The sequence below is a fragment of the Rhopalosiphum padi genome, chromosome 3 (genome assembly GCF_020882245.1).
Source record: "Rhopalosiphum padi isolate XX-2018 chromosome 3, ASM2088224v1, whole genome shotgun sequence".
Classification (NCBI taxonomy): Eukaryota; Metazoa; Arthropoda; class Insecta; order Hemiptera; family Aphididae; genus Rhopalosiphum; species Rhopalosiphum padi.
Window position 1 is genome coordinate 81,948,225 of NC_083599.1, and position 19,861 is coordinate 81,968,085.

The 19,861-nt window shown below is 30.5% G+C and overlaps 2 protein-coding genes across 2 annotated transcripts; one reads left to right on the forward strand and one right to left on the reverse strand.

Annotated features, from left to right (window-relative positions):
* Window positions 1–7,647: 7,647 nt before the first annotated feature.
* LOC132926213 (putative nuclease HARBI1) lies at window positions 7,648–15,436 on the reverse strand. The gene is given in 5 exon segments (XM_060990554.1): window positions 7,648–8,147; window positions 8,150–8,492; window positions 9,601–9,641; window positions 9,644–9,732; window positions 15,369–15,436. Coding segments are annotated over 5 exon segments (1,041 nt in total).
* A 2,773-nt stretch (window positions 15,437–18,209) lies between these two features.
* LOC132927643 (uncharacterized) lies at window positions 18,210–19,287 on the forward strand. The gene is made up of 4 exons (XM_060992223.1): window positions 18,210–18,378; window positions 18,431–18,535; window positions 18,607–19,099; window positions 19,161–19,287. The coding sequence occupies exons 1-4, from the start codon at window positions 18,210–18,212 to the stop codon at window positions 19,285–19,287; spliced, it is 894 nt and encodes a 297-aa protein (XP_060848206.1).
* The last annotated feature ends 574 nt before the right edge of the window (window positions 19,288–19,861 follow it).

Sequence of the window (19,861 nt, forward strand, 5' to 3'; positions counted from 1 at the left end):
ATACATTAACATTAACATTTTATAATCAGTCATATTATTTACGACTAGAAGTAGAAACAAAATTCCAAATACTAACAATTAATTATATAGTAGGTAATATTTTATTATAATAATAATTATTATTATAAATGATAATGAGGAAAATATGACTACTATCTACTAACTATATTATACTATTTTTCAGTGTAGCCAACAGTTCTGCGCAAAAACCAGACAAGTCCGGACTTATCAGGTTCTTGCTCATAATATCTTAAACCAGACAAGTCCATTTACTCAATAACTCCGTAGATAATCATTGGACATGTCTTGTTGTTGCACACAATTGTAAAGAAAAAAAATCTGTTTATGATAACATCAAAAAGTGACATTTGAAAAAAAGTGGACTTGTCTCGTTGTTGCACGGAGCCCTTCAATTCTAACGTTTAAATTACTATTTTTCATTTAACCGTTCGCAAGTTATAGCTGCTCAAAGTTGGGTGGTTTGAGGTTTTTAGGTGTTAGTCCCAAAGGTTATTACGGCTGTGAGACATTGATTAGAACACAATTATTAATTGCAAAGACCAGTAGTTCAAATTATAAATCGTTATCGTTCGACCAAAGGTACTAATATCGTTTTAGTTTAATTTATACCTCCTACTACCTACATGAATACAGAATACGAACTATGGACTATCGTGGACTATGGCACTATATCCGTAATATCAAAGATTATGATTAATAATAGGTTTGTTCCAACACACGATAAAACTATCATCGAACTGCCGGGAGCATGCGCAGTAGAATTTTTCCGTTCCAACTCGTCTGAAACGCAAACTCAAACTGTCAGATGGTTGTTCCAACACGTTATTAGACCAGTTGTGTGACTGGTTATTGACAGTCAAAACGATCCGCGGATTTTGACCGGACTGGGAGTCCGAGACACTGTTATCATACATTTATTTATTTATTATTTGTTATCAATTCGGTTATTTGTATCAGTCGTTCGCATTTGAATTTTAATTATTATAATTTTTTAGTTAAAATACTAATCTAACAATCAATGAATCAAACAATGTCGATGTTAATCATCAGAAAAGTGTAACTAAACATGAATTGTCATCCACTACAACCAGTGCAAAAACATCAAACTCTACTACAGTGATTAGTGATTACTAACGAAAGTATCACGGTTGACAGTAAGTTAATATCTATTATTTTATATTTATTTTATTATATAGTTAATTATTCGTACCTAAATAGTTTTTTTTCATTTGTCAGATACCTATATCCACAAGTTTAATAATCAAATGTTATCAACTTATATAGTTTAAATGAACAAATGTGGATAATTGGAGTGGGTAATCAAACAGGTTTTTAATTTTATCTAAATGAGGAATAGGGATAATGGTTGTTGCTTGTTAACTAAAATGTATATATTTTAATGTTAATAAAATAAATGAAATGTTCATGTATATATTGTAGTAATCATACAAATTCAATGCAAGGGGTAAATTATGAAGTGTTAGTGTTGGTTTTTTTGTCAGTCAAGCAATTTTATACCAAGTATCTGGAAATGATTAAAATACACAGTTTGGTGAAGTTTGGTTATTTTATATTCATAAACATTGATGTAAATAGTAATTAATTATTATTACAAAATAGTAATTAATAGTAATTAACTCATGTTTCAACAAAGGGTAGGTTAGGCTTTTCTTTTTCTTATTTTTGCCCACATAATATGTAATATATTAGTGTTACGATTTAATGTGTATACAATTTTTTTTTAGATACACAGACACAGAGCTCCTTGACCACTCATTCAAGTTTAAAATTTATACGTTAGAACACAATTTTAAAAATGGAAGGTATGTTATACATAGTTTTAGATTCTGTACATTACGTTTTGAACGTTTGAATGTTTTTTTATTTATCTTAAGAAATACATTTTTTTTAAGTATACATTTTCAATTTCAGAGTTAAATGAATTTATAGTAATGGCATCTGGGGTCACCACTGCTATCCAAGAAGAATGTAGGTGGAGTATACATAATTCCAAGACATTGATAGATTTATACGGTAAATATAGGGAAAAAGTTGGAACAATGAAAATTAGAAGTTTAAAACAAATGTGGGCAATAATTTCCGACGAAATGAGTCAAACATATAAAATGAAAATTAATCCAAATAACTGTGAAAATCGATGGCGCGTTTTGGAAAGAAATTATAAAAAGTATGCCGAAAACAAAAATAGTACAGGACAAGGAAAGAAATATTTTGAATTCAGCGAAGAAATGGACCAGATATTTGCACATAAAAAAAATGTCCACCCTGAAATTTTACTATCCTCTGAGGAGGTTCATGATGTTCTTAATTTTTCCGAACAAGATGTTTGTCCAACTCAAGGACCTTCTGGTCCATCAACCTCAAAAAAGAACACAAATGAAAACATTATTATTTATCAAGAAGAAGTTACTAAAAAAAAAAAATTAAGAAAGAAAATTAGCACAATTGAAAAAATTAGACAAGATAGATTAAATTACCAACAAAAAAGATTAGAAATAGAAAATGAAAAATTACAACTACTTAAAAATAGGAATGAGCTCATTAAGGAAAGGAATGTGATATTGCAATCACAATGTTGTTTTTTTTTTTTTTTTTTATTAAATGAATATTTACAATCTGTATACATATAATACAATAAGTAAATTTGAGAAAAAAAAACTTAAACGAAAAAAAAAAAACAAAAAAGAACATGAAGGCTTGAGAGAAGGAGGCGTCCAGTGACACCACTTCAAAATGTCATTAAATCATCAGTTTAATAGATCTCTGGGCCAACGTCGTTTTAAACGACGTAGCGGATTGATAGGGTTAGTTAAAGAACGGAGATTGGAGATAAGTGGATTTTGATGGTTAATTATGGCTGTGTGAAGTTTTTTGTAAGATTGAGAGGCTAGTTCAGGAAGAGTTGGGATTTGCAGGTCAATATGAAGGGATTGATTGCTGACGAACCAAGGGGCACCTGTGATGATGCGTAAGCTTATAGACTGGAAGGATTGGAGTATGTTAATATTTGACTTTTTAGCTGCACCCCAAATTTGTATGCCGTAAGTCATGGCTGGTCTTATAACTTGTTTATATATTAGAATTTTGGTCTTAAGTGGAATTTTGGAGCGTAATAGATTTCTAAGAGAATGAAGACGTAAATTTAAGGATTTGCGTTTGATTTTTATATGGTTTGATCAATTGAGTTTTTTGTCAAGATGGATACCTAGATATTTAACATTGTCTTGTTGAGGGATTATGTTGTTGTTGATAGATAGGGGATGACTGTTAATAGAGCGTAGAGTGAAGGTTATGTGGCTAGATTTGGATTCCTCAATTTTTATTCTCCAAAGGCGGAACCAGTTTTGGAGTTGTATCAGATGATCCTGGAGTTGTTTGGAGGATTGATCGGGGTCTGAGTGGGAGGAGATTATAGCAGTGTCATCAGCGAATGTGGCAATAAAAGTGTCGTTAGAGTGAGGTATATCCGAGGTGAAGATGTTATAGAGAGTAGGAGCTAAGATGCTACCTTGAGGTATACCTGCAGTGATATGATGTGAATTTGATATATCATCTAAATAGCGGACCGCAAAAGTGCGACTGGTTAGGAAGGACTTAAGTATAAGAAACAAAGGAGCCGGAAGGAAGCGGAGTTTGTAAAGAAGTCCGTCTGACCACGCTCGGTCAAACGCCTGTGCAACGTCGAGGAAAACAGCTTCACAGTGATTTTTTGTTTCGAGAGAAGAGGAGATAATATCAGTTATTCTATGCACTTGGTGTAGAGTAGAGTGTTTGTTTTTGAAGCCGAATTGCGTATTAGGGATTATATTAAAATAATTAATAATTGGGTAGATTCTTTTAAGGAGAACTTTTTCAAGGATTTTAGAGAGGGTAGGAAGGAGACTAATAGGTCGATATGAGGAGGGAGATTCTGGAGGTTTTCCAGGTTTATGAATTAGTATTATAATGGAATGTTTCCAGGTTGATGGGAAGTATGATAGACGTAGTATGGAGTTGTATATGTAAGTAAGAAAAATTATTGCTTTTTTAGGAAGGTTTTTGATTATTTGGTTAGTGATGACATCGTGACCAGGAGATTTGTTTTTTGGTAGTTTATTGATTATGAATAGAATTTCTGAAGGGGATGTATGCTTAGCTGGAAAGGCCATGGGGAGAGAGGTGTCTAAAGATTGTTTTATATGATCAGTGTGTTCTAATATATTTATATCTGGATGCGGAGAAAAGTTATTTGCAAGATGAGTAGCAAAGAGATTGGCTTTATCTATATTAGATATAGCAAATGAGTTATCAGGATTACGTAGAGGAGGAGCAATGTTTTTTTCCTTAAGAAGATTTTTGGTTGCCTTCCATAATGATTTGTTTGAGTTTGTAATTGATTTAATGTAGTTATGATAAGAGTTAGAATTATGTTTCCTTAGAAGATTCTTCAGATTACAAGTAAGTTGGTTGTATGTAGTTTTATCGCTCGGAAGATGAGTTCTTTGCCATTTGGAACGAGCTCGGCGTTTCTCCGTAATTAAGTTGCGTAAGTATTGTGGAAGGTTACCGTATTTATTAGTGTTTAAGTGAGTAGGAGAAGAGGAACTAAGGGCGGAGTTTTGAATAATGTTTGTAAGGGAGTGAACAGCTGCATCTATTTCAGAGTGATCTTTTAAGGACACATTAAGTGATATTTGGGCTTCGACAGTTTTACTGAAGAGATTCCAATTAATTTTTCCTGGAGTAATAGTCGGGTATGTAGTTTTGTCCACATAATGGTCGTTTAGGCATAATAGTACAGGGGTGTGATCCGATGATAGATCGGTTGAGTTAGTTATTGAATAATTTATGTGATTTGGTAAATTAGTTAAGAAGAATTCTAATGTGTCAGGTAGTCGATTTTGATGCGTTGGCCAATACGTTGGATTTGGGGGTGAAATAAATTTAAGACTTTTGTTTACAGAAATGTTGTAGAGGATTCTGCCTCTAGTGTTGATAATTCTGGATCCCCAGGCAGTGTGTTTGGAGTTAAAATCGCCACCTATTAAAAAGGTGTTTCCTAAAGAGGATAAATAATTTGTAAAATCGTGAGTGGTTAATTTGGAAGATGGTGGGCAGTATACCGATGATATGGTAGTTGGTATATGGTTAATTTGTATAGCTATATTGGTTGCTTGTATGGAGGTACTTTGAAAGGAGGGCAATATAAAATGTTTTATATCGGATTTTATAAGAATGGCAGAGCCTGCGTGAGCGGTTTTGTCCGGATGATCACAGTGATATGTTTGATAACCAGGTATTTTGAAGGAAGCGTTAGGTGTTAGGTGAGCTTCGCTGATTAGGATTAAGTCTAAGTTCAAGGTGTGTAGAAGGGCTTTAAGCTCATTTTTTTGGTGAATTAGACCATTTGCATTCCATAAAAAAAGGGTGATGCGACGTTGAATATTATTTGAATTATACGTCATTGCTTTTTGACAGAAGTTTATTGATAACTGTGGTAAGAAGAGAGATTAACGGATTTATTAAATTTTTGAGATCGTCAAGGAAGGAAGAGATTTTGAGTGAGAGGTCATCAGTATTATGAGTGGAAGAGGGAGGAGGAGAGAAGCCGTTATCTTTTGTCACTTGAGAATAAGAAGTATTATGATGATAGAGTGAGTTTGAAGTGGTGTTTACAGTATCGAGGGACACGTTTTTAACAGGGAGTTTTTGATTCGGAGGACCAGAATGTTGAGATGTCTTGAGACGATGCAGTTGAGAAGATTGGATTTCCTTGTGTTTAGGGCATCCCCTATAATTAGCTGGATGGTAACCTTTGCATAGGGCACATTCGGGTGGTAGATTTGTAGGTTTTTGACAGGTTTCTGAAAGGTGTTGCTCCCCACAGCGGACACAGTTAGGAGAATGGTTACAATAAGATTTTGTATGGCCATATTCTTGGCAGCGAAGACACTGGACAATATGACGTTTTACGCGTGGTTCTTCTATTTTAATTTTTGAATAGCATAAAAATTCGATTTTAAAAACTTCTTTATTATTGTCGGCCTGCTCCAGGTCTATAAAAAATAGAGGGAGAGGGCGCTTAGTGATATACTGGAGAACATTGGTTATGTTTCTGACGGTGTGGCCGTGGGAGAGTAATTCTTGTTCGATGTCTGAAGTACATGTTGTGTGGTGTAGGTTTCTAACGACTATTCTATAGGCTCTTTCTTGTTTTGGCTGATAAGTGTGGAAGTCGGCTTTACTGTCTTTAAGAAACTTGATTACATTTCTATAAGAAGTTGGAGTGCTGGTTGATAGTTTGAGTCCATTAGTAGAACTTTTACAGGTAAAAGCTTCACCATTAGTGACCGAATGAATGGTTGAGCAGAAGGACTTGAAGTCGTTTACTAAACGAATATATATTGGGGGTGGAAGTTTTGGAACTGGGTGGGTATCGTCCATTGTGACATCGGGAACAGACACTGTTGGATTGGAGTTAGTTTGATCGTGCTGATTTGAGAATAGTGCAAAGCGATTTGGAGTTATAAACTGTTTGCTTGATTTGGATGATGCATTTGGAGAGGTTTGATTGCGTTTGGTCGGAGTCGGAGTTATCCATCCGTCATTACTATTGTCTTCCTGTATATTTTCGGCAGGTTGATTTGGCACGCTCTGTATACGTGATTTCGGAATAATAAGAGGAGAAACTGTTTTATTTTTATTAGATAACGCCATGTTGATATAATAGGTTAATTAAGATAACGAAGGACGGGTCGCGTGTTGGACGCGATAAGGTCGTATGCGATTTGATTGCACTGGAGTAACCTACGGGAGTTCCGTAAATAATAATTTTGGTCGCTTACCGTATTGTAAGTATGGTTTAGATTTTTGATGATTTCCGAGGGGTCGAGCCCCCGATGGGCGTGTGCGGAAGACCGTTAAAAAACAGCGATTAAGACGATTCCGTGAGTATAGAATAAGACCCGGCACTGACGCACTGATGTTATTTATTTTTAATAATTAACGGAGCGTAATAAGTCGATGTGGACATGACGACTGTACGTCTGCGAATGCACAATGTTGTTGCAAAAAAAAACAATACTTCATATGACTACTCAATTGTTGGATGCGATAAGACTGCAGTAATGGAAAGCGATGATCACGATATTATTCTTCAGATGTAATCAAAGCATACATTAAAATGTTGTACAGTGTGTGAATATTTTTATGAAAAAGTTAAGATTTTATTTTGTTATGTTTTAAAATGTATTATACTATACATAAATAAGTTGTACTATTTATATTTGCCTGTGATTATTATTATGAAAAAGTGGGACTGAAATTTTATTTTGTTATGTTTTAAAATGTATTGTACTATACATAAATAAGTTGTACTATTTATATTTGCCTGTGATTATTATTATTAAAAAGTGGGACTGAAATTTTATTTTGTTATGTTTTAAAGTATAAATCTATTGTACTATACATAAGTAAACACACAACTTTTAACTTACCAACCTCCTCTACTAATTATAGTTTAAAAAATAAAATAAAATATAATATAATAGATAGGTATGTATATTGTATATAAATATATTTACATAACTAAACGTAACTTAAATTTAAACTCTTAACTAGTAATAATTAAATAAAAAGTGCATCTACTATTCTGTCCCTAATCCTTTTGGCATCTTGGTCTTCCTCAATATCCTCTTCCTCCAAAATGCCTTGGTTTTGTGGTACAGCTTGTATTTGTGCGTTTGATGCAGAGAAATCTTCTGAAATTTCTTCGAGGAATTCATCATCAATGGCAATGTTGTGTAACACACAACACGCTCGCATAAAATGAACAATTTTAATGATGTTTCTGAATTTTAAGTGATACAACTGTCTAAATTTTTGCTTCAAAATTCCAAAGCAGTGTTCAATGCGATATCTGTTTTGGCTCAACTTTAAATTATAATTAAATTGCTTCCTTGTTAATTGCCCTCGGTCCTTGAATGGGGTCATCAATCGCGTTTGTAACGGATACCCACTGTCACCGAGCAAGAAATATGGACCACATTTTTCTTCCAAAGTATTGCAGACTGGTGAATTCCTAAATACCCTGCTATCGTGTACGGACCCAGGATAACCGGCAAAAAATCAATGATTTTGCGGTTGTGGTCACAGACAACCTGCATCTGTATTGAATAATATCCCTTTCTATTTATGTATGAATCTGGATCATTATCAGGTTTATCTATCTTGATATGGCAACCATCGATAGCCCCTATAGCCATAGGAAATCCATTAGCTCTGAATGAAATCTCTGATTCTCGTTTTTCTTCATCGTTAGGCCATTTGATTATTTGTGGCGAATAGTTGCTCAAAAAGTATGTAGGCCGTTCAATAATTCTATGCAGAGAACTTAGTGGAATATTGAAACGGTCTACAACATCACGGAAGCTTGCAGTTTGGTGCCCAACAAACCACATAAATATAAGGACCTAAAATCAATAAATGGTAAAGTGGTAGGTGCATTGTGTGAACTGTTAATATTATATTAAATGCTAGCTAATACCATTGAGTATATCTTTGGTCCCAGGTAAAAAGGGCTTAAGTAAATTTTTCACAAAAATGTTTTTTTTCCGTAGATTTAAAGCTTGATTTTTGCTGATTTTTTTGGTCCAAAATAAATCAGTGATGATTGTTACTGACTTTATTAAATAAATAAATAGGGTATATTTGGAGTTTTTCTATTTTAAGTTTGGTAGAAAAGGCATAACATAACTTATACCTTAATCAGGTATAAAAGACTTAATAAATAATATGAACCATTTAAAACATTAAATTTAAGGAGAAGGAGAACAAGAAATTTAGAATTGATGTTAGAATAAGCATATCATGAGATATTACCTATATCGAAAGAAAAGAAAAAATACTTTAATAGATCTTCTTCCTCTGATATTTATCATGATTTCTACTAAAATTTAAAAAACAATGAAAGTGAAGACCCATCATATAACCCAGATCCCAGTGAATCTGATTAAATATAATTAAATTATGTTAAATAAAACTAAAAGGAAAACTATTTTTTAATAATTCTTATGTTACAAAAGTTAAAATCTATTTTGAATTTTTTTATTATTAAGTTTCAAGACTAATTTATTATAAACTTTAATTCTTATATCAAAATATATATTGTACTATTTAATAAAATTGTATTCTATAGAGTAAACATTAATTTGTAATTAAATTTGATAAGTTTTGATCAAAATCATATAAGTCATAATTTATTTGATCAAAAAGACTTGTCGTAAAAAAAAAGAGTCAGAATAAGTGAAATCCAAATTAAGTAATTAGTTAAGTCTATAAATAATTACAAATTTAAGAATTTTAGGTCATAAATGTACACAGAATTTGATTAATATACATAAATGATTTCTATAATATTTGTAGTTGTGATACTAATATGTGTAGGGAATTTCCAAACTTTCAAATGGCTGAGCTGAAAAGTTGATTAAATTAAGCCCTTTCTACCTGGGACTAAAGATATATTATAATCAATGCTCAAATAGGTACAATGTACATAAACTGAACTAAAACACTACCAACCTGGTCATCCGCAGGTATTTTACCAAATTGGCCATGTCTGTTTTTTTAAAATAATTACTTTCTCTGTACAAATCAGTAATCCTTGTTGTCAAATGACGACTAATCCTGAAATGCAGTTTCTTACAGTTTCTTCTAAACAAAAAAAAAGTAAATTAATCGTTAATAAAACAGAAGCCCGTAAACATCTACTCACCTATAAAACGTTCGTTTTTTATTTTATGGTTATTAATTAAGTCCAATCCGTCGTCAGAGGAAGAACTGGATGCAAAAAAGTCATCTGAATCGTCAATATCGCTCATTTTTAATGCAATTAACAGCAACCACAGACAAGTTTACTAAGCAAAAAGTAAACCATAGAAAAAAGAACTAGTAAACAGTAAACTAAGCTGTATTTACAGCAACCACAGTAATGAATGCCGGTGAGACCGTAAGGTAGGCACTAGGCAGGATCGCAGGAATGCAGGATATGCTTATCAGCTTATCACCTGCTGGCTGCTGGGTCTTCAGTTTTGTATTCATACTCGGGGACAGCGACTCTACTACCAGTATTACGGCACCATACTTTTTATTTTAAATTTGGGCACACTGTAAGCGCAGTCCATCAGTATTCAGTCAGAAACGCGTTCCAACAGTGGTCAAAATCCACGATTAGTCCACGGTAGCGCATGCGCCGTAAACCAATCATGGATCAGTCGGCAACTAGTCCCAAATCCCGTGTTGGAACAAACTTAATAAATCAGACGAAACAGATCTTATCATTTTAAATTTTTATTATCGTGGTTTTATTATGATAACAATATCATAATATCAAAATACCTCCTATATAAACCACGTGACAAATGATAATACTTTAATCACAGATAAACTCTCATCGAACCAAACCGTTGAGTATTCCCAATAAAAATAGATAATACAAATGTTTACTTTTCAGTGCTATGGCCTATGCTAATATGCCAAATAATTTCCTATAACTTTTAAACAAAAAAATATAAAATTCATGTGACATTTAGTTTAATAAGTTTAATTTAAGTCGTCTTTTCTGTGATTGAAAATTCAATTATTTTATTACTTTCATTGCTAACGTAAAGAGTAAACACGTCATACGCCAACATACATAATATAATTAAATATTGAAACATATTTTATTCTCTAATATAATGTTGTTAAATAAGTAAAAATTATAATAAATATGATGGGTAATCATAAGTAGTTTTTTTATGACGTATTTTGTTTAACTATTTATTTAAACCTAAGTTTCATTTAAATTGGTATTATACATGTGAATACTACTTGACGACCTATCAGGAACTTGGAATAATTTATAGGTAAGTTTTACTAATTTTGTAAAAAGCTTTAAAAATTATAGTAAATAATAATAATATATTTAAAAAATTTTAATTTCAGTTTTATCAGTTCTATACAATTTTTGGTCAAATGTATATCAATAGACAATATTATAGATCTATTATGTATTATTTATAAGTTGATAATACATAGCTTGTTTTAAAATCAAGTTGAATTTTAACTATACAGCTATTGGCTTCAATTAATCCAGAATGTTTGTTGCATACTAAAATTCTAAGATAATTACAAGCATGTACTAAGAATATTCATGGACATACAACTTGAAGAATATACATATTATACTACAATTGTATTTAGAAAAATTGAGAACAATGTGAAAACTAAAATAATACTGTTAAAATACTATATTGGATTATAATATTCCAACATATAACAACATCAATCATAGGTGTGTATAAATATTTTTTATTTGTAACATTATTCAATTTTACGAGGAAGTTTTTAGGTTTTTATTATCTTTTTTGTAGATAATCTAGTTAATTTCAAAGAAGCGTAAAATAATCAAGTCTGCCCAACTACATTCCTGAGGAAAACAGTAACCTATCAATAAATAATATGTAAAGAAAATTGTAAATGATAAAAAAATATTGTAAATGTTAGTATACTAAATTGTAATACTTCATATCATGTAGTTAAATTAAATATGGGGCAGCAACATGAATCATTAAAACTTATGTTTAATAAAAATAAAAATAAAAATAATTATAATATTTATAAATAGAGTAAATTAAATTATTAATGTTTTAAAAAAAAAAATCTATCACATATGTATATTATGATTATCACTAAGTACTTGTTTATATAAATGTTTACCCAATTTAAATATTAAATTAAATATATTTTTAAAATTATATTTAGGTATTACTTAGTAGTTAGTAATATGCAAAATAAACATTGTTTTTTGTAAATGGTTGATGTTGTTGCCTATTTATTGCTAATTATTAAGTTATTAATTATTACTATTAAATTTAAATATCTAAGTTAATATATTATTAGTGCCACTTTTAAATGTTACTATTGTTTTAGGTCTGGGGTTAATGGAGAATTTGTTCTGAATTTCTTGAACACATGTTTATCATTACTCATATTTTGCATAACTGCTTAACGAAAATTTTGATTAAACTGTGTCATCAAATTTGGAATAGATTTTTCATAATCCTGGACTTTAAAATGATATTAACATTTTATAGTGGTTACTTATAATATAAAATAAAATTAATTAGGGATTTATTGTTACTAGGGCCCGGTTTTTAATGCAAAAAATTAATTTAAGAATATGAACATATTTATGCATTAACAATATAATATATATTGTTTGTGAGTATTATATTAATGTGTATAAATATTTAAAAAAATATTTAAAGTATTTAAAGATTTATTTACTATGAAAAAATTGAAATGTCATTAATAAAGAGAATTATAAATTTATATATGTATAACTGAGCTAAGTTAAAATTATTTTACTTAATTTTATAATAATTTTAACATATTGAACTTGTATCCAACACCCAATAGGTATTATAATTATCATTACATTAAGATAATACTAACTATAGAAATAGAATTTAGAAATTAGGAAATGTTTATCAATATTTAATCAGAATTATTTTAAGTGTAAAAATATACATTTTGTTAAAAATCGGGCCATAATGACTTGAATTATGATGTTTAAAAAATAACGATTATATGTATACTTGACTCGTGGTGAATTGCCTAATCATTAAATTTATAAATATGTCCTGTTCTAAAATTAACTGTATAATGCAAAATATGCTGATTGCTAAACAATATAAGGTAACTTGTATTTTTATCATTTAATCAATTTTTTTTTTTATAATTTGAATGAATTATATAAATAATATATAAAATTATATATTATACTTATACTTATTATATTAATATTTGTATGCAAATTATAATTACTTAATTATGTGTACAATGTACATGTATGTATAATTTTAATTTATTCAATAAATTATTGTGAAATTAATTTTTTTTTCTATACTTACCTTAAAGGGAATTTCAAATAGTATCAATTCATGGTAATAATATAAATCATACATCTTAAAATTTTTGTCAGACAATAATATTTAACTATACATTTTAAATTTGTTTTCTGTATAAACAGTCAAGTGCCTTCAACTGATATAAATACATTATGTCTTATTCAAATCAAGAAAAAACGGATATGCTTAATTGCTATTATGAAATGGCAAGTAAATAATAAATATCCAATGTTGTAATATTATGAACTTCATACCCTCATAAAAACTTAAAGTGACTTTCATGTAAACATTTTTTTTTCTTGTTAAAGGTTGACAAAACTTTTGAGAAATCTTGTATTACATTTTTTATGAATTTATAGCTCAAAATAATTTGCAAATAATCATAGATTTTAAAAAAAAATTTTAAGAATTTCTAACATAAAAAATTTTTTTTCTTTTTTACTTATTTTATATTTTGTAAATTTGAACTTTAAATGCTTATAAAAAAAATGTGACTATGTATTATTAATATTTTTCAACTACTAATAGGAGCCTTCTATTAAATTTTCAAGCTTTTTTACACAACAAATAACATTTTAATATTTTATTGAAATTTATAGAAAAAAAACCTAAAAAGTTGGAAACTGAGTATATCTGTAAACAGTTCAAATAAATTAAAATATTTTCAAAATTTTATCGTGTATAGAAAATGATAATACAAATTACAATTACAGTGTACTCTCGGTAACTTATCAAAGTTCACGGAAAAAAAGTAATTCGACTAACTACAAATATTTCGAGTCATCAAGATTTTAATGCAGAAAAAAACTTAACCTAACCTGCTAGGGACCTCAAAAAAGATTTGCCCCTGGATTCAGTGAGTCTAAATCTGGCCCTGCATATTATTCAAAAATATTAATTGATTATTACCAAATGTAATACAATCATTAAATGTATTTAAAATTGTATTTGGGTATAAAGATAAGTAAAATATTAGATGTAGTCATCAATATCGTACTTACATTTATAGGTTGTGCACTTGTGCTTGGTGGTAAATACTAAATAAGTCGTCCGTGTAGCCGGAACGCAAAATACAGAATGACACAGCGACCGGGTGACAGCTATCGGCTCTACCTCAATTTCAACATTTTCAACGGCTACGCGGCAAAATGCATTTATAGCGCTTTGCCGCAGACGAATATGACGTGTCCTAGCGGCGAACGTTCGCACTCAATTTTGACAAATTCCCGCGTTCATGATCCGTATAAATGTGGTTTAATTTAATTTGCTAGTTATTTTTAAATTATTTTACCGATTTCCAGCCGTCGCTTATTAGTTGTAAATTAATAATTATATCATGGCCTTATAATAGGTTATATATTATTAATATAATTATTCTTTCTAGTAAGACATTTTGGTCCCGACGATCTTTTATTATTATTATTCAATTGGATCAGTTTTAAATTAATAAATTATATTATCTAAACAGTACCTAATAAAGTTTTATTACTTATTTGTAGGGCCCGAATTTAAATGCACTTAAAACCATACAAATATGCTCCAAAAATTTATACCACAAACATGACCTTTAAAATAAAAAAAACGACCTTAAAATACTGTATATTTATTTATTCGATTTGTAATTTATAAATAAGCTATAATTATTATTTATAATAAATATTATAATTTATAATTATTTATAATAAAAAAAAACTGAAAATTTGAAATGATGACTTGATAAATGTAAAATTAAAATTCTAAGTAAGCCTATTGTACTTACTAAATTTTGAGCATTGCATTGAATAATAATATATTGTTTAATATGTTTAAACACCAAAGATCTTCTATTATTTGAAAGAATATTTTTGTACGTGGAAAAGCTCCTTTCGACGTCCACGTATGTAATAGGAACAAATTTCATGTGACAAATATCATTTGTAGTTAATTCTTCTGATATTTTCGTATGATTTATTTTTAGATAATATTTTGAATAGCCTAAATCTTATCGTATTGAACAAATATGCATTAAAAACCAATAAAATGACCCAATAATGCTAAAAAAGCTCTGAAAATGAAAAAACGTCAATAAATGGAAAAAAATGCAAAATAAAATTTGTAACTTTGAAACCATCGTTACATGAAACGAATTATGTACTTAGAAAGCATTGTGTAAGATCAACCAAAAAAATATGCACTTTGCAATCCGGGCCCTAATTATTAGTTATAGTTATTAGTTTATGACAATGAATACTTGCAGACTGCAGTCGCCTACACCCAGAGTAGATTAAATTTAATCTATTCTGTGGTGACATTTAAATTGTGAAAATACCAATCACACTGTAACCAGCCCGAGCATCGTCCATCGTACGCGGTCGGTTACCTCCTACTACGCGTTCGCCGCGTTGTGGGAGATTTCACCTTGAGCCTCCGTCACGGTCGTAGTCGTGGTGGGAGAAATTCACCTCGAGACGACGGAGCTCCGTCATTTGGATGCGCGAACGAGGTGCGTTCTCTCGCCGGACCGGGTATAATATACCTATAGTAGCATATACGCTACAACTACTGTAACAAAAAATCACGGAGAAAACCACTGGATTGCTATCATAACTGCTACTTTTTATTTTTAACGAGTTGTTTCATAATAACTAGCCTATTAAAACTATGATACGAACAAAATGTAATACCTATATAATCTGAAATGCAAGTAATGTTTATACTTATACAATAAATTATTAAATAATTATCAAATAATTAGAAATTTGAATTTAAGTGATAATGATGTGTATTAAGTATTATAATTTATAAGTTATTCATACATAAATTCAAATATTATACCGTATAAATTAAAAAATAACGTATACATTATTGTATTTTTACCTAACAAATGTTTTATAACTTTTTTTTTCGAGATTTCAACAACGCGTTTATCGCATCGCATTCCGAAAATCGCAAGATGCCCATTGTAATTACGTCCAATGCATACAATGCGTACGAAAAACTATAAACGTACTACAAATATTTTCAGTTCTCAATAAATGAAAAAAATTAATTCATTTATAACCCATTTTAGTTTGCTTAGTTACTGCATTCCATTCTTTATCCTATCCCTATATTTAAGGTGTCATTTATTCCATAAAAATAAAACGCTTCGTTTTTGGACCTCTAATATCAATAACTCTATGATGATTAGGTAATAAAATAAAATATAATACTTAAAAAATTATTATATACCTAATAATTATAATTAAATAATAGTTATAAATATGTAATATATTTATAACGTCATCTCAATGTTCGCATGACCTATGCGATGAAAAACAAAATTATCTGTTTTCAAACTAAATTTGTCCGGCGAGTACGGCCGATGCGATATCGGACGCACTTGCTTTCCAGTTTGGATATGACGAATTATATTACGGTTTTATTATATTTTATTATAATTATAACTATACAAATATGACATTAAAATAAAATATATTTAAAAATATCCCATTATAGTCTCGACACTACTTGTTATTTCTTTTAAATAAAAAAGAATTACTACCTCTTAGGGAATCGACTATAACTTAGTATAAACTTAAAGTATTGTCGTGGGTGGCCGGCGTCCACGTGCATAACACACTAAAAGTTTTTCCTCCACCCGTTTTTGAGTTAATTAAGTATATCTCGGACAGATTTTAACTTAGGGGAACCATTCCTTCACCAAAAGTTTTGTTTTAGGCCCCTCCAAAAAGTTTCCAAGTAGACGGGGTACCTTCAACCCCACCACAAAGTTAATTTTGAAAAACCTTAGTGTTTGTTCGACGTGTCTGGAACTCGAGATCTTGGTAGTATGGAAGTCGGTGATCAAATTTGATCTTGTGTCGGGACCGTAAAAACACTTCCCCCCTAGTATGGTTCTTCATTATGAAGTTTTGGATTTTTAGTTAATCATATCTCGGCCGGATTTTAACCTAGGGGAACTATTCCTTCACCAAAAAATTTTGTTTACGACGGCGTGTTATCTGCCGTCGTACCGGTTCGCCGATGCATGCAGGTTAACACAGCCGCCGTAATTTTGTACAGTCTCCCTCGTACTAAGTCGTCGTACTAAGACCGGTAAAGGTTCGTTACATTTTTACGACGCGAACCATATAATGTGAAGGCGCGAATCGCCACCTTTTTTATATAATATATTGTGCAGGCGCGAATCGCCACCTTTTTTGTATAATATATTGTGCAGGCGCGAATCGCCACCTTTTTTGTATAATATTTATCGCAGGCGCAAATCGCAACTTATTTAATATATTGCGTGGGCGCGAATCACCACATATTTTACATATTTTTATTATTATTGCGTGGGCGCGAATCGCCACTTATTTTATATTTATTTTATTGTTTGTGTGTGTTCAATTATTATATAACTGTCTGGTAGCGGCTGGCCAGCAGTGCACCGACAAATTTATGAGTTTTAAATTATTAGTTATTTATATTTTTTAAAGTTGTGTCTATTGCAATTTTATTATACATTATTATATTTTATACTTAGCTGTATAATATTATTATATTTATTATTAGTTGTATCGAACCGGCGATTTCATATCATATTTTATACATTTTTTCTGTTGGGCCAAAAGGGCCGTAATTGTTTATTACTTATTATACTTTATTTTTTATCATATCTCCAATTTGCGTTACCATTTTTACTATAGTTACCTATATCTGTTTAGCATTTAAGTTTACACACCAACAAATATACACACATACACACACCACCCACATATTATTCTCTGTTCCAAAAGAGAACGGTCACTTTTGCGCATACGACTGACGGCTGCGGCAGTACCAAGGCCAAATTTCCCCCACCTTGGTACACGACGTTTCACGAAGACGTTGCCGGGCTTTTACGATTACCGAAACGCGAGGAAGCCTGCGGCTGCTTTAGCAACTACTAATTACTAATTAGTAAGGCCAAGGCGCTGTAGCTGTAGTGTTGTATTGCGACTGCGGTGAATTGGTGTTGTTTGTCACTACGAAATTTTTGTTACAGAAAAATTTTCGTCAAATCCTAACAATATTTTTTGAGACAAAAGTACCTAATAAGAATATTTAAAATCATAAAAACACAATTATACTGTAGGTAATAATCAAATACACAATAATAAAAATATAATATTAATAATAGTGGAAAACGATAATTCAAATATAATACTAAAAACAATAATACAATTACAATAAATTTAATTATATTACCAACAGTTTCTTTTTTCAGGGAAGACTATGCAATCGAAAAGAAAGGAAATGAAGATGGAGTTGGTGTCGTGTGAGAGACGATTACAAAAACTTATTAATAAGACGACATTTAAACATGCTACCAACTATAACGAAAACCTGAACGCGGTGGCACTAGAAAACAAAATAATCAAATTTGATAAGCCTATATATATTGGTAAATATACTTTAAATTTTCTATTTTACATTTATTAACATATTTTGTATAGGATTTGCTGTTCTTGACATTTCCAAGACGATGATGTACGATTATCACTACAACGTAATGCAGAAGCACTATGGTGATAATATCAAACTTATGTATACTGATACTGGTAAACATATTATAACTAATTTGAAGTATAAACTTAATTTATATATATATATATATTAATTATTATTTCAGATTCGTTGGTATACCATATTAAAACTGAAGATTTTTACAAAGACTTGATTGAGAATCCCAACTTGATGGATAGATTAGACACGTCAGACTTGCCTCCTATCCATCCGTGCTACACTACAGCTAGGAAGAAGGTGCCCGGGTTTTTCTCTGATGAAGCAAAAGGACATATAATGACAGAGTTTTGTGCACTAAGTGCAAAATCATACGCGTACAACATATATACAGGAGAAGAGGATGTGGTGAGAGAGCAGATCAAGGCGAAGGGTGTAAGACAGCATGTGGTTAAAAACCATATGACGTTGGAGGATCATGTTAAGTGTTTGTTCGGAGATGAAAGTCTTGATAAATATACAGAAAATTTATCCATTCGCTCATTCAAACACCAGCTAATTACAATCAAAACAAATAAATTGACATACAACAACTACGATGACAAAAGAGTGGTGCTAGACGATAAAATACATACACTGGCTCACGGTCATTATAGTTTAGAGTAAGTTTTTAAATTATTCTATATTTTTCAAATTATTTTACTTATATTTATAATTTTATAGGGATGATAACGAGCAGATTGTTGATTGGCCAGATCATGAGTTTACTGTAGACGTTGCTGGGCGTGAGTGGGAGGAATCGGATAAAGATTTAATGAGATTACTTCTAAGGGAATGCATGTCAAAATAATTAAATACTATGTTTTTTTTTTTTTGTTATGTATTGTAATTGTAAAATATATCACTTGAATAATTTTTATATATATATATATTAATGTTATCTATAACCATTTATTGGAAATATTAGGTTACCTATGTAAAATAAAAAACAATGTTAAAATATTATTATTGTTATATTTTTAAGAATTATTTATAAACCATTTTCTTATAGCAAAAACTTTATAAAATGTACATTGTTTAGGATTAAATTCCATATGAAAAATACAACAAGGTAAAGTTTCGTCATCACATATTTGATCCAAACGAGGGCAGCCCAAGTCTTCAATGTTGATGAGTGCGACGTGTGGTATATACTCCATAAGAACTTGTTTTTTCTGTTCGCCTTTGACGTAAATACATCTGAATTTTAATGAATTCAATATATTGCCGACTTCTTCGTACTCGACATCACCAAATTCTATAGCTAGTTGATGATAATTGCGTTCAAGCCACTTATTAGTCTTTCGACTTTTGTTGTCTTGCATACATTTTGAATTTTTAAAAACCCAGTGTTGAGTCGCCCATGTTTCTATGTCTACTATAGA

Bases quoted from the DNA above. Each gene is read 5' to 3' on its own strand.
- LOC132927643 (XM_060992223.1), top strand. From the start codon at position 18,210: ATGCAATCGAAAAGAAAGGAAATGAAGATGGAGTTGGTGTCGTGTGAG. The intron at 18,379-18,430 runs GTAAATATACTT...TATTTTGTATAG, and splicing joins TGATAAGCCTATATATATTG to GATTTGCTGTTCTTGACATT. The intron at 18,536-18,606 runs GTAAACATATTA...TTATTATTTCAG, and splicing joins ACTTATGTATACTGATACTG to ATTCGTTGGTATACCATATT.